At 36.4% G+C, this 12170-nt stretch overlaps 2 protein-coding genes and 2 pseudogenes across 3 annotated transcripts in view; 3 read left to right on the top strand and 1 right to left on the bottom strand.

Moving 5' to 3' along the window:
- Window positions 1-1876, top strand: part of LOC107738531 (GTP-binding protein 8-like) — a 4477-nt gene extending 2601 nt beyond the window's left edge. Inside the window, exons 5-7 of one of the 2 annotated variants that reach the window (XM_016550288.1) lie at window positions 55-173; window positions 1472-1603; window positions 1691-1876. In XM_016550288.1, coding sequence (XP_016405774.1) covers window positions 55-173; window positions 1472-1559 — 207 coding nt within the window. In that variant the 3' untranslated portion in view covers window positions 1560-1603; window positions 1691-1876. Of the gene's footprint in view, window positions 1-54; window positions 174-1471 lie in introns of both variants that reach the window. The other variant, XM_016550287.1, reaches the window with a different exon arrangement.
- A 1506-nt stretch (window positions 1877-3382) lies between these two features.
- Window positions 3383-6018, top strand: LOC107738529 (ileal sodium/bile acid cotransporter-like). Its single transcript, XM_016550286.1, has 6 exons — window positions 3383-3972; window positions 4525-4643; window positions 4736-4824; window positions 4909-5084; window positions 5228-5385; window positions 5517-6018. Exons 1-6 carry the CDS (start codon window positions 3593-3595, stop codon window positions 5687-5689), a joined length of 1095 nt encoding a protein of 364 aa, XP_016405772.1. The 5' UTR covers window positions 3383-3592; the 3' UTR covers window positions 5690-6018.
- A 1235-nt stretch (window positions 6019-7253) lies between these two features.
- LOC107738528 (toll-like receptor 13) lies at window positions 7254-10091 on the top strand (annotated as a pseudogene).
- A 1464-nt stretch (window positions 10092-11555) lies between these two features.
- The window catches only part of LOC107738525 (protein nepro homolog), a 5416-nt pseudogene continuing 4801 nt past the window's right edge, over window positions 11556-12170 (bottom strand).

Raw genomic sequence — 12170 nt, 5'->3', positions numbered from 1 at the left:
TATATATATAAGATGCCAAAAAATAACCATTTGTTTCTCTCTGTCTTGTTTTAGCTGGTGGTAACTAAAATAGACAGAACCCGACAGGGCGCTTTGTTGGCTCTTGCTCTACAGCTTCGGGACTTCATCAAAAATCAAACCAGCATGTGTTTCCCACAGCCACTTCTAGTGAGGTAAGATGTATAGACACACACTCTCTTTTGTAATTTCTTTCTATGTAATAATGATAATCATTTTGCATCCAGAAAAGTTTACATATAAACAGAGTTTAACTATGTGAATTTATTTTCTGTTGGTCCAGTCAGTGTTCCACAAATATATATTTTCTTTTTACAAAAAAAAAAGCCGGAAAATATAGAGATATAATGTAAACACCAGTAATTCATAAACACACATTTGAAGCACTGTTACATCAATTCTGACAAAACCTATTTTATGTTAGCCAGCTAAATAACATTTAGGTGTCAAATCAGCAGATTTTGTAAAAAAAAAAAAAAAATTGACATTTTTACAGTTTTACATTTAGTTTAACGGAGTTCCAATTGTATTATTTGTAGCATTATTTGTTTTAATTTTTTTGTAAAATACTCATGCGGAGGGTCAGTCCTAAAGACTGAGTTAAAAAAAAAAATGATTATAGTGTGAACCAAGCCAAAAGTACTCATTTCAAAGGTTTATGCATTTTTGACTTTCAAACGCACAAGATTATTGTCTCTTCATTGGAAAGAATGCATAAAAAAAAAAAAAAAAAAAAAACATAATTTTGAAAATATCACAAAAAAATCAAACATTTACAAAAGTTTTCTTTTTCAAATAAATGCTGTTCTTTTAAGCTTTACATCCATCAATAAATTCTGAAAAGAATGTATCATGATTTCCACAAAAAAAACAGCACAACTTAAAGAGAATATTAATCTAATAACTTAATAAGAAATGTTTATTGAGCAATGGCTGCTGAAAATGACACTACTGTGCGTGTGTGAGTGTGTGTGTGTGTGTGTGTGAGATATAGTCTGCTTTTTGGCTACATTGGCCACATCAAGGATTGTTACAACATTCCGGCCGCATTGGAATGTTTTAACGTATTTCACATGTCATTGTGATGATGTACGTATGAGCAGTGATGAACTTATAATGCACACTCATCCTTCGTCACTTCTTTTGGTTTTATGTGAGTGTGTGTATGAGGTACTCTTGATCACCAGCAATTAGATAAAATCTGTTATAAGGATACATCAGTGCTTCTGACTTATAATTTTATTAAAATGAGGAAGGTTCTCTCTGTTAGATGAAAAATGTTAATGTGGTCAGATGGTTATCAACTTGCTGATAAGATAAGGCTAGGGGTTCTGGAAACAGTTGCATTTGCTTTTGTGTGTCAATACAGGAAGTCGGTTTTCACAGATAAAGTGATAAGTAACACACATACACTTAACTTTCTTTCTCTCTCCCCTCTTCCTTTGACATGCAGTTCAGTCCAGTTCTCTGGGATTTATCTGCTCAGGTGTTTCATAGCACATGTAACAGGAAATCTACAGCTTAATGCTAAACAGTTGTGAGTGTACTGCACTGCCTTTCCACACGTCACAAAGACAAATCTGAGGTCTGGACCCAATGTTATAAAACCAATTTGAAAATGACTGATTTAAACCATTGAATTGCTGAATCTATGTATTATTTTCAAATGCAGCAGCTAGAATCATATTATTACTGGTTTCAGGATTCATGCAGCTCTGTATAAACTCCCTGAATGATCCAGGAATCAAGTGTATGATTTAACAACATTTATATTTTAGTGAGATCTTAGGGAATACCCCAAATGCACATTCCTGTCTGTTGCTGTTCTGTTGCTGTTATTTGTTCTTCTAAATAAAATGACAGAAAGTGTAGCTCTGAATGTTTGTGAGTGACTGTTCAACTTTAAATCTTGCTCATGCCTTTGGAGATTAAACCAAAGACCAGTTCCAGACCAGTTTTTCTGTTAAACGGCTCTGTGTAGTTAATGCTGCTCCATGTGAAAGCCCGCACGTGATGGAGATTTACGCTGATTAAAGAACCGGCTTTACTGACAAGATGCGCGTTAAATATCGCATGCGATTTATCGTGCAGCCCTAACATAATTACTGGAAACTGTGGCCTATTTGTAGAATGAATTAATTACTGAACCTAAATCCAAGTAAATGGGTTAAACCCAGTGAATGGATAACAAAAGGACTTCTTACTCTTTAATTTAATCTCTCAGGGTCATTTCTTCTCCCTGGTTTGTTGTAAACCTGGTGTGCTGTGGTCTATGTTACACACTTTTCGAGCATTACTCTTGCTAATTAATTGTGGTAAGGTGGGTTTTGTGATTCCACCCCAGTGTTAACAATCTTATTGCGTATTACAAGGTCATTGTCATCGATTTGACAAGTACAGCACAGCTTGTTTTTTCAGTTGCAGTTGCGTAGACACTAAAATTCATTAAATTTGCCAAATATTCTAAGCCAATACCAAAACGACATATTCAGGAACTGTTTAATTCAACTAATGACATTTTTAATTCATTGTTTAACCTTTAGAATTCGAAGTTTAAAATGTTTAGAAGTTACTCTGAAAACCCTTACTGAAGAAGACAGTCATGGTGATATTAATCTTAGTGTAATGAGTGCTTGGTATTTAACACCACAAAAGCCATGCCAAGACTGGAAAAGAGCTTCATAACCTCTTTTTTTAATATTGCATTATTGCAGCTGAGAGTTAAAAGCCTTAAACAAGCTTTTTTTTTTTTTTACCCTGTGAGAGCAGTATACAAATTCCATCAATGAACTTTGCATCTAAGTGTCCTTACAGATGCTGTACGGTTATATAAGGACCTCAAACTGTTTAACTTTTTAAAACTTTTACTTTGTGAATGTGTGTAAACTAAATGTGTATGCATTTTTTTATTGAAAAAAAGTGAGTGAGGTGCCATACATTCCTACAATCATATCTCTAAAGGGGCTTTAAATTAAAAAGAATCATACAGTTTGACATTTTTTTCTTTTCATCTGTATGACACACATACAGTTTTGGGTCATATAGGCATCATGTCTTCTCCACTCAGCAACAGCAGGGGTGGTGAATGGTGATGGTATGGGGCCATATCTGGAGAAAAACAATACAATTTAAGTGCCACCGTGCTATAAAATTGCAGGAGGGTGCAATTTAATTTATTGTGTCTAAACTTAACTTCGACAATTACATTCTTTTTTTTTTTTTTACACCCACTCTCTTTTATGTGTTGGCATTTGGACGCTGACCCCATAAAACATTTGCAGTAAGTTAATAATTTTTCAAAATTTTTTCCTGTGAATTTTATAGACAACAGACAGATATTAAAGCTCTAAGAGACAGGTAAAGGTTTACTTTTTGTCACCCGGGATGCAGGAAAGAGAGAACTGAGGGTGGGAAAGGTGGTGTTTTGGAAAATGTGCAGGAACAATCTGGAATCTTAGCTCACTTTCTCAAATAAGCATCATCTCTACAACGTCTCGATTGGAATCTATACCATCTGCCCCACAGGATCCTACTTTTTGTCTTTACCACTTCATTCAAACTCACTTTGGTCAACATGTGCACACCAGAGCCCACCTGCCACATAAATGCCACCATCTGCACGGGCACATCCTGCCTGGTGCCCCGTGATCCATTCAATGACATCCTCAACGTGGTGATGAGCACCACGCTTACCATCATGCTGGCCTTGGTCATGTTTTCAATGGGTTGCACTGTCGAAGCAAGAAAGCTCTGGGTGCACATCCGCAGGCCCTGGGGCATTTTCATCGGTTTCCTATGCCAGTTTGGCATCATGCCTTTCACAGCCTTTGCACTTTCATTGATTTTCAACGTGCTTCCAGTCCAGGCTATAGTCATCATCATCATGGGCTGTTGCCCTGGAGGTTCCAGCTCCAATGTTTTCTGCTACTGGCTCGATGGAGACATGGACCTAAGGTGAGACTATCAATCTGTTCACTTTTCATTGTCATTATGTTGCTTATAACACTGAAGGCTTTCTAGTTCCTAGAAATAAACTTTGTAAACACCAGCTCTTTTAAACATGAAGTCTGTCTTTTTAAATGCAGTAGTGTCATATGTAGGTTTACTTTCATTGTTTTCATAAAATGTCTACTATGCTGAATTAGATTTTTTTTTTAAATCTGCTTATTAAATTATATTTATAGATGGAACTATTGTTTCTAAAATTATGTAGAATTATACAATTATTTTTATTTTATTTTATATTTTATTGTTTATTATTTTATAATAATAATAATAATAATAATAAGTATTGTGATTGTAGTATATTTTAGAAAGTTTTTAAATACAGAAAATATTCAACTTTGTTTAATGCGTTCTTATTGTTTTTTAGCATAACTAGACCCAAATTATTTGAACAGCATTTGCAAATTGATTAGATTTATCATAATCCAATGACGCATGTTTATAAAGTTTATAGACAGAACGACCATTTTTAGACCACAACTAAATTTTTGCTGCCCATAGCATCAGCATGACAGCATGTTCTTCAATTCTGGCTCTGGGAATGATGCCTCTTTGTCTGCTCATCTATACCTCAGTCTGGACTTCAGGCGATGCGATCCAGATCCCTTATGACAGCATCGGTAAACCGGCCTCAAATGACCTAAACACAAGATTTTCCATTTTATGTATTTGTTTGAAATTGTATCTTAAATGTTGCTGATGATCATTCCAGGAATCACACTAGTGAGTTTACTTGTGCCTGTCGGTCTCGGGATTTTCACGAAACACAGGTGGCCCAAAGCAGCCAAAAAGATCCTCAAGGTAAGTTTTTGTTTCTGTGTTTAATATTGTAAACTCTCATGCATGCCATGCAGCTTCACACGTGTTTTGTTTTTCTATGAATAGGTGGGATCTGTGGTAGGAATCTTCCTCATCATCATCATTGCAGTCATAGGTGGTGTGCTTTATCAGTCCTCATGGACCATTGATCCTTCGCTTTGGGTCATCGGTACCATTTATCCATTTATTGGCTTTGGTCTGGGCTTTCTCCTGGCACGTTTTGTGGGACAACCTTGGTATAGGTAAAAATCTGTCAATTTTGTCTTCCCATAAGGCATTAGATGATTTGCTGGGACAGTTAGCACACATGCTCTGAGGGGTCAATAAATGTGGCAGAATGTCTGAAGAAAAACGTGATGGTGTATTTCTCATGAATGTGTTGCAGGTGCCGCACCATTGCTTTAGAAACAGGCTTGCAGAACGCCCAGCTGGCCAGTACTATTACCCAGCTGTCCTTCAGTCCTGCAGAGCTTGAGCTCATGTTCGCTTTCCCCTTAATCTACAGTATCTTCCAACTGGTTGTGTCTGTGATTGCAATTGGACGTAAGATAAAACTCTTGTTCACTCTGCATTTACACATTGGAAATATGATAGTTTGTTTTGGGAATCATAACATTCACTTTACTTTGAAAAGTTGATAACACATATCATGATGACCCTTGATGTATTTGTAGTTTATTGCACAATGAAGCGCTGTAGGCGGGGGACATCGGCAGAGGAGGATGGGGAAGGCACACAGAGCACAGTTGAGGATCAGGATAAGCAGAATTACGCCTTGGAGAATGGTGGCTTTCACTGTGAAGAGAATGGCAACACTGAGAATAAGGACAAAGGTACAAATTTGTGAGCTAAACGTCATTCTGCTAGCCTGTGTGACCAGAGCGGTCCACATTGACCTTCTGGAGGCATGAACTTTGAACAAGCTATTCAAGCTCAACCAGAGAGTTTATCGTTAAACTCAACCCCAGTCGAGACAAGTGGATGCACTTTCATATATTATAAAAACAAACCAAGAACGCATTTAAACATGTTTTTACTATGTGTCTGCCAACAGGTTTACTAATACAAAGCTGCATTTTGTCTGTGAACTGTGTTACGTTTTGTCTCTGGTCTGCAGCTTTCAATTAATATACCTTAGATTCAGCATATTTACTGAAATACACTGACTTTTCTCAAATGCCCTAAAAATGCTACTATTTCTACTACTAATAGTAGTACTAATGCTACTAATGTAATAAAGAAGTGACATATTTAATAATTTAAGAAAACATAATGTACATGTCTCAAGTAGGTTGAATGTAAGCTCATTTATTTAAATGTTACTTTGTATACACATAATTGTAATGGACCTTTAATGTTTTGCTTTTTAAATTATTTATGTATGATACAAAAAATGTATACTTACATTGTAGGCCTTTTTTTTACCATGTTTGAACAATGGGACTATTCCATGTACTGGGGATTTCTTTTCTTTTACTTTTTTTTTGTTTTGTTTTTATAAAGCATTTTATTGCTTTAAATTACTTAACATCTAAACTAACATAAACATTGCTTACAAGCTTTCAAAAAAATTTCGATTGTCATTGCATGCAGTGTTTTACTTTTTATTTTGTTGGTGATATTTATATGTAAAACACCATAAATAAAAAAATGAATATTCAAAAATGTGATGTCAGATCTCGATCCTAACAGACTTTAAACTTTAAAATTTCATGATTGCACTACACCAGAAGCTAATTATATTGGGCATGTATTATACCCTGCATGAGGGTAATTGTTATGAGATTGCCCTTAAATCAGCTTATTTAAGGTTTCATTAACCTATGTCCAATAAAATATATTACACTTGTCACAATGCAGTTTCTCAGAAATTGCTGGAATTTGATCAAATTCAGCTCAACAATAATTAGCTCAGAATGGCTAAACGAGCTTTCAGAACTTTAACCTGAAAGAGATAGCTCACCCAAAAATGTAAATTCTATCATCATTCACTCACCCTCATGTTGTTCCAAACCTATATGATTTTTGTTCTTATGTGGAACACAGAAGAAGATATTTTGATGCATTTTGATGAAGAATGTTGATAACCAAACCGTTTTAGTGCCCATTGACTTCCATTGTGACATTTTCTAAAATATTTTTTATGATCCACATGAGAAAGAAAGGACATGAGGTTGAACAAAACTTCCCTTTAAGCCCTCATGTGTCTGTGTTAATACCACAGAGAAATAAGGCAACAGACTAAGAGTCACACATTCGTAGACACAGAAAAGGTAAGTTTAGTTCTTATTCAAATGTTCCGACATGGTTAATTACCTCCAGTGAAAGACCGATTACGACAAGACGAGAAGAATCATAAAGCCTCTATAAAGAATCATAAAGCCGCTATAAAGATCACTGAGGAATTGAAGATGGTGCCTCTGTTCTCGCTCTTCATACTGTTTCTGAAGACTTCATGTGTGTGTTCTTGGTTTGCTGATAAATGCCTTTTCTACAGTGATGTGGAAGAGTTTCCTGTTGCCACAACCTGTGCTGGAAAAACAAACATTGCTGAGTGCCATCATGTCACTAACATTAAAGAAGACCTGCGTGGACTTCCATCAAACTTACTTAACCTCTGCATTCAAATGGAACGAGACTTTCATGGTGCCTTGGCTCCAGACTCATTCTCACGCTTTGCTTCTTTGGAATACCTCGAAATTGTTGGATGTTTATCAGAGATCCCTCCAGAGGCTTTTAATGAATTGACCAATGTAACTTCATTAACATTGTCTTTCTTGTCTACAGAAATCTGTTGCGAGGTAGCTCTTGATTTCAGTCGCCTTTCCTCACTTAACCATTTGTCTCTTTCACAGTATAGTTTATCATCATTGGCACCAAATGTTTTTGAAATGATTCCTCAGTTGCAAGAATTAAAGATACTCAATGTATGTTTGAAGGATATATCTGAGGTCGTTTGTCGACTGGCAAAAGCAAAATCACTGAAGCTGTTTAAGTTAGAGGAATATGAGCTAAATAGACTTCACTACCCAAACTGCTCTTGTGTTCAACATCTCTGACGGTTACATATCTACTGAGTTCGATATTGAAGAGGTACATTTTTATCTAGGAATAGTAGAGCATGTAGACGAGGGAGCTTTAGAAGTTTTGGGAAATCTTTTTATCTTGTGCTTTATTTCAAACACTGATTTCCTCAAAGATCTTTCTTTATTTGGAGTGCATAAAATTCATACTTTGAGAGTCAGAGTGGATGTACTTAACGTTGATGACTTGTGTACTGCAGCGAAGTTATATTCAGTTGAGTCTTTAGAAGTTCGTTATGAGACTATAAACTTGCCACCAACTCCTACTAATATCTCACATGGCTGTGAAGATATTAAGGGAATTGTGCTCAAAGGTAACATATGTGTATAAGATTGTAAATGTCTTAGATGTATATTCAGTCTTTCAGATTTTCAGAAATCTCACTATTGTTAACATAATTAAGAATGTGCTCAGACCAAATGATTTCCTATCTCTTTGTTCCTCATTTCCACAGACAGTCAAAAGTCTTTCTGTTATGATACTAAGCACAAATAACATAGATAAGATCATTTCCCACCAGTTTTTGTGTTTTGCAGTTCTTGAAATTCTGGACTTATCCATCAGTAACATTTCTAACATAGAAGATTTGGCTTTCATTGGATTACACAAGTTAAAAGAGCTAAACCTCTGTAGCAATAAGTTATCTTACATTTATCTACACGCATTCAGTGGTTTATATGAACTTATGGTCTTAGATCTCCAAGGAAATCCTATAATTCATATTGAACCGGAATCATTTGGACATCTGATTAACCTTAGTGCATTTCTGCTGGGAGATCTGAACTTCCCACCTGATGTGCCACTGATCACACTGCATTTTTCTGATATATTTGGAATTATTCCATATAATTTAAGCAACATTTTCATTAGTTCAGGCTTGAGACCAATGCAGCTTGTGATCAGGAACAATGCTACACTAGGTCAGGGTCTAAACTTCCACATTAAAGGTAAATATGTGACTGTTGAGGGCTGCAACAGTTCACTCTTGACATCTGTAGTCACCCTTAAGATAAATGCAGCATATATGAACTGTGGAAATGAATTTATTAGGAAATATGTTAGATCGGTTGTCAATCTGGAATTTGAGTCAATGTTCTCAGACAATATTGGAGACTTGGCTGTAATCAATCAGCTTGTTCATTTAAAAACCCTACATCTGGAAAACACTGAATTGACGAAGCAGCCAAACCTGGCCACAATGTTTCACAATCTGACAAAACTCCAGATGCTGATTCTGACAAACTGCAGAATGTTCTTTCTGGATGGAAGTCTGACCAAAGACTTAAACGCATTGACAAGTCTAGTTCTTATGTCAAAAGATAACGTCAATGTTCTTCAAAACTTGGTGGAACATCTCACTAGTTTGAAGTACCGCCATCTTCTGGGCTTGGGTCTGTACTGCAATTGTGATAATGCGTGGCTGGTCTCATGGGCGAAGGACAACAGGAAGGTGCAGGTTGCCATGTTCAGGCCCACCATGAAAGAACTGCAGTGCTTGACTGACAATGGAATCGACCACCTTAACTTTGTTGATTATTCCAAAACCTGCTCATTTGATATCGAATTTGTGTTCTTCACCTCCACCTCTGCCTTTTTGTGTATTTTTATTATTGTGGTACTGTCATATAAGTTTGCAGGCCAATATATTGCACCATTCTATCACATCGCCAGTGGATGGTTACGAGAGGCTTTGCATGTGAACAGTAAACACCAGTACCGCTACGATGTTTTTGTGTCTTACAGCGGTAAGGATGAGCACTGGGTCATGGAGGAACTTCTTCCAAACTTAGAGCAGCGGGGCCCTCCGTTTTTGCGTCTCTGCCTGCATAGTCGGGACTTTCAATTGGGACAAGACATTGTGGAAAACATCACGGACAGCATCTATGCAAGTCGCCGGACTCTTTGTCTCATCAGTCGCAACTACCTCGGTAGCAACTGGTGTTCTTTGGAGATGCAGCTGGCCACCTACCGGCTCCAAGTAGAACACAGGGACATTCTTATCCTGGTCTTCATAGAAATGATTCCGTCTCGCTTGCTATCCTCCCATCATAGATTGGCCCGGCTGGTAAAAACTAGAACCTATCTAGACTGGCCACGGGAGCCTGATGCATGAGGCATTCTGGGACAGGTTGTGGTGTAAACTGAGCTCTAATAAAACCAACTAAACTTAATTTCTGTAATCAATCGGCAAACTTAAAGCTGCATTTAAAATGATTGTTTCTATTTTTGTATTTAACTACATTTTTAAAACATTAATTGTAAATACATATACATGTAACAACCATTTTGTAATATATTTACTTTTTATAATATGCTTTAATAAACCTGGTGTAACATCAAATATGATTCACTGTGCAAACATGGTAACCAAGTTGTCAAAAAAAAAAAAAAAACACTATGAAACCCTTAAAATCCAAAGGATGCAAAAATATCATCATTTAGCACATTTGGTTTCTGCAAGGCAGTCTGTGAGTCAATTTTTTCCTCAGCTCCAGGTACCTTTTTGTTTCCTGACACCTCTTCTTTTGAGGATTGTTGCTGTGGCCTGCAGGTCTCGTGTTTCAATGAAACAAAGTATTTAACTGGTCTAGAACACATCCTGGAAAATGTAGATCTGCATCTGGCAGTTCTGTAGCGTGCCATGAAGATTCCATGGTGCCATCGAGTTCTCCAAAGTGCAGTGAAGGAACTGGAATGTTTCAAAGTCTTTTGAAACATCAATGCCTTTTGAACCTTTAACTTAAACTTCTTTAATCTCTTCTTCACCCCGAATTTGAAAATATATATAATATGATTAGATATGATATACACACCTGCTTAAATAACAATTTATGTTTTTAAGAATGTCTCATCAATGAAACACACATTTCAATTAGAGTATTTTTATGTACCTGATACCTTCAGCTTCCAGACATTCCATTCTCAGACACTTCAGGTGTAAGAAGGCCAGATGCGTATGCTCTTGATGAAACTTACAGCTTTGGCACCAGTGCATCATTTCCTTTAGACGGGCAGCCATATTTCTGAAAGAAGACATCTTCTTTAGTGACTTCAAGAACTTCATCATTTGAATCACTGCAGCTTTGCTTGAGCTGTCCGATTTCATCTGTGGCTCCAGAGACATCTTTGGGAAGAATGTATCAAAATAAAACAGTGACTGCATTTCTATGAAAATGCCAGCATAGTATTTTTCTCAAAAATGTACTTGATCTGTTTGGAAGCCCATTTCCGCCACATAAAAAAAAAAAATCACGCTTTGGCAAGTCATAATTATGAAATGAAAATTAATCATATCTTTAAACATTTAGTGCAATTTAAACAGACATAAACTGATGTTTGGATTAACTACTGAAAACTCCCTTTTCTAAATAATCTCCACCACAGACTATTTCTGCATGTGTTGATCAGATCTGTATAGATTAGGTATTTTGGTACGTTTATGCAAATTAGTTTCAGTTCATGTTTTAAGATGTGTTTCCTGGAACACCTTCCTTAATGGGGTGGGCTAAAATGGCGTGTGAATGTATCATTTATATAGAGTACATTTGAAATTAATGTTTTTATTTCCTTAGGAACTGTTGAATTCCATCCATGAATCCAATAATATTATAAGAACCATTTAGGGCAGGGATCACAAATTTATTACATATTTCTGAAAGAAGACATCTTCTTTAGTGACTTCAAGAACTTCATCATTTGAATCACTGCAGCTTTGCTTGAGCTGTCCGATTTCATCTGTGGCTCCAGAGACATCTTTGGGAAGAATGTATCAAAATAAAACAGTGACTGCATTTCTATGAAAATGCCAGCATAGTATTTTTCTCAAAAATGTACTTGATCTGTTTGGAAGCCCATTTCCGCCACATAAAAAAAAAAAATCACGCTTTGGCAAGTCATAATTATGAAATGAAAATTCAAAATTATTACTTTTTTTTACTGAAAGCAGTAATTATGACATACTAAATCAGTGGTTCTTAATCCTGGCCCTGGGGACCCGAGGCTAAAATGGCGTGTGAATGTATCATTTATATAGAGTACATTTGAAATTAATGTTTTTATTTCCTTAGGAACTGTTGAATTCCATCCATGAATCCAATAATATTATAAGAACCATTTAGGGCAGGGATCACAAAACTCAGTCATGGAGGGTCGGTGTCCTGCAGAGTTTAGCTCCAACACTAATCAAGCACACCTGAACCAGCTAATTAATGTCTTCAAGACTACTAGAAGGCTACAGGCAGGTG

The sequence above is a fragment of the Sinocyclocheilus rhinocerous genome, unplaced genomic scaffold (genome assembly GCF_001515625.1).
Source record: "Sinocyclocheilus rhinocerous isolate Xijiao unplaced genomic scaffold, SAMN03320098_v1.1 scaffold1215, whole genome shotgun sequence".
NCBI lineage: Eukaryota > Metazoa > Chordata > Actinopteri > Cypriniformes > Cyprinidae > Sinocyclocheilus > Sinocyclocheilus rhinocerous.
This window is presented reverse-complemented; position numbering and strand designations above follow the sequence as displayed.

What these genes read in the sequence shown, in the direction of transcription:
- LOC107738529 (XM_016550286.1), top strand. Translation starts at nt 3,593, where the DNA reads ATGTGCACACCAGAGCCCACCTGCCACATAAATGCCACCATCTGCACG. An exon ending in GATCCCTTATGACAGCATCG is followed by an intron (nt 4,644 to 4,735) that starts GTAAACCGGCCT and finishes TGATCATTCCAG; the next exon opens with GAATCACACTAGTGAGTTTA. An exon ending in GTGGGACAACCTTGGTATAG is followed by an intron (nt 5,085 to 5,227) that starts GTAAAAATCTGT and finishes AATGTGTTGCAG; the next exon opens with GTGCCGCACCATTGCTTTAG.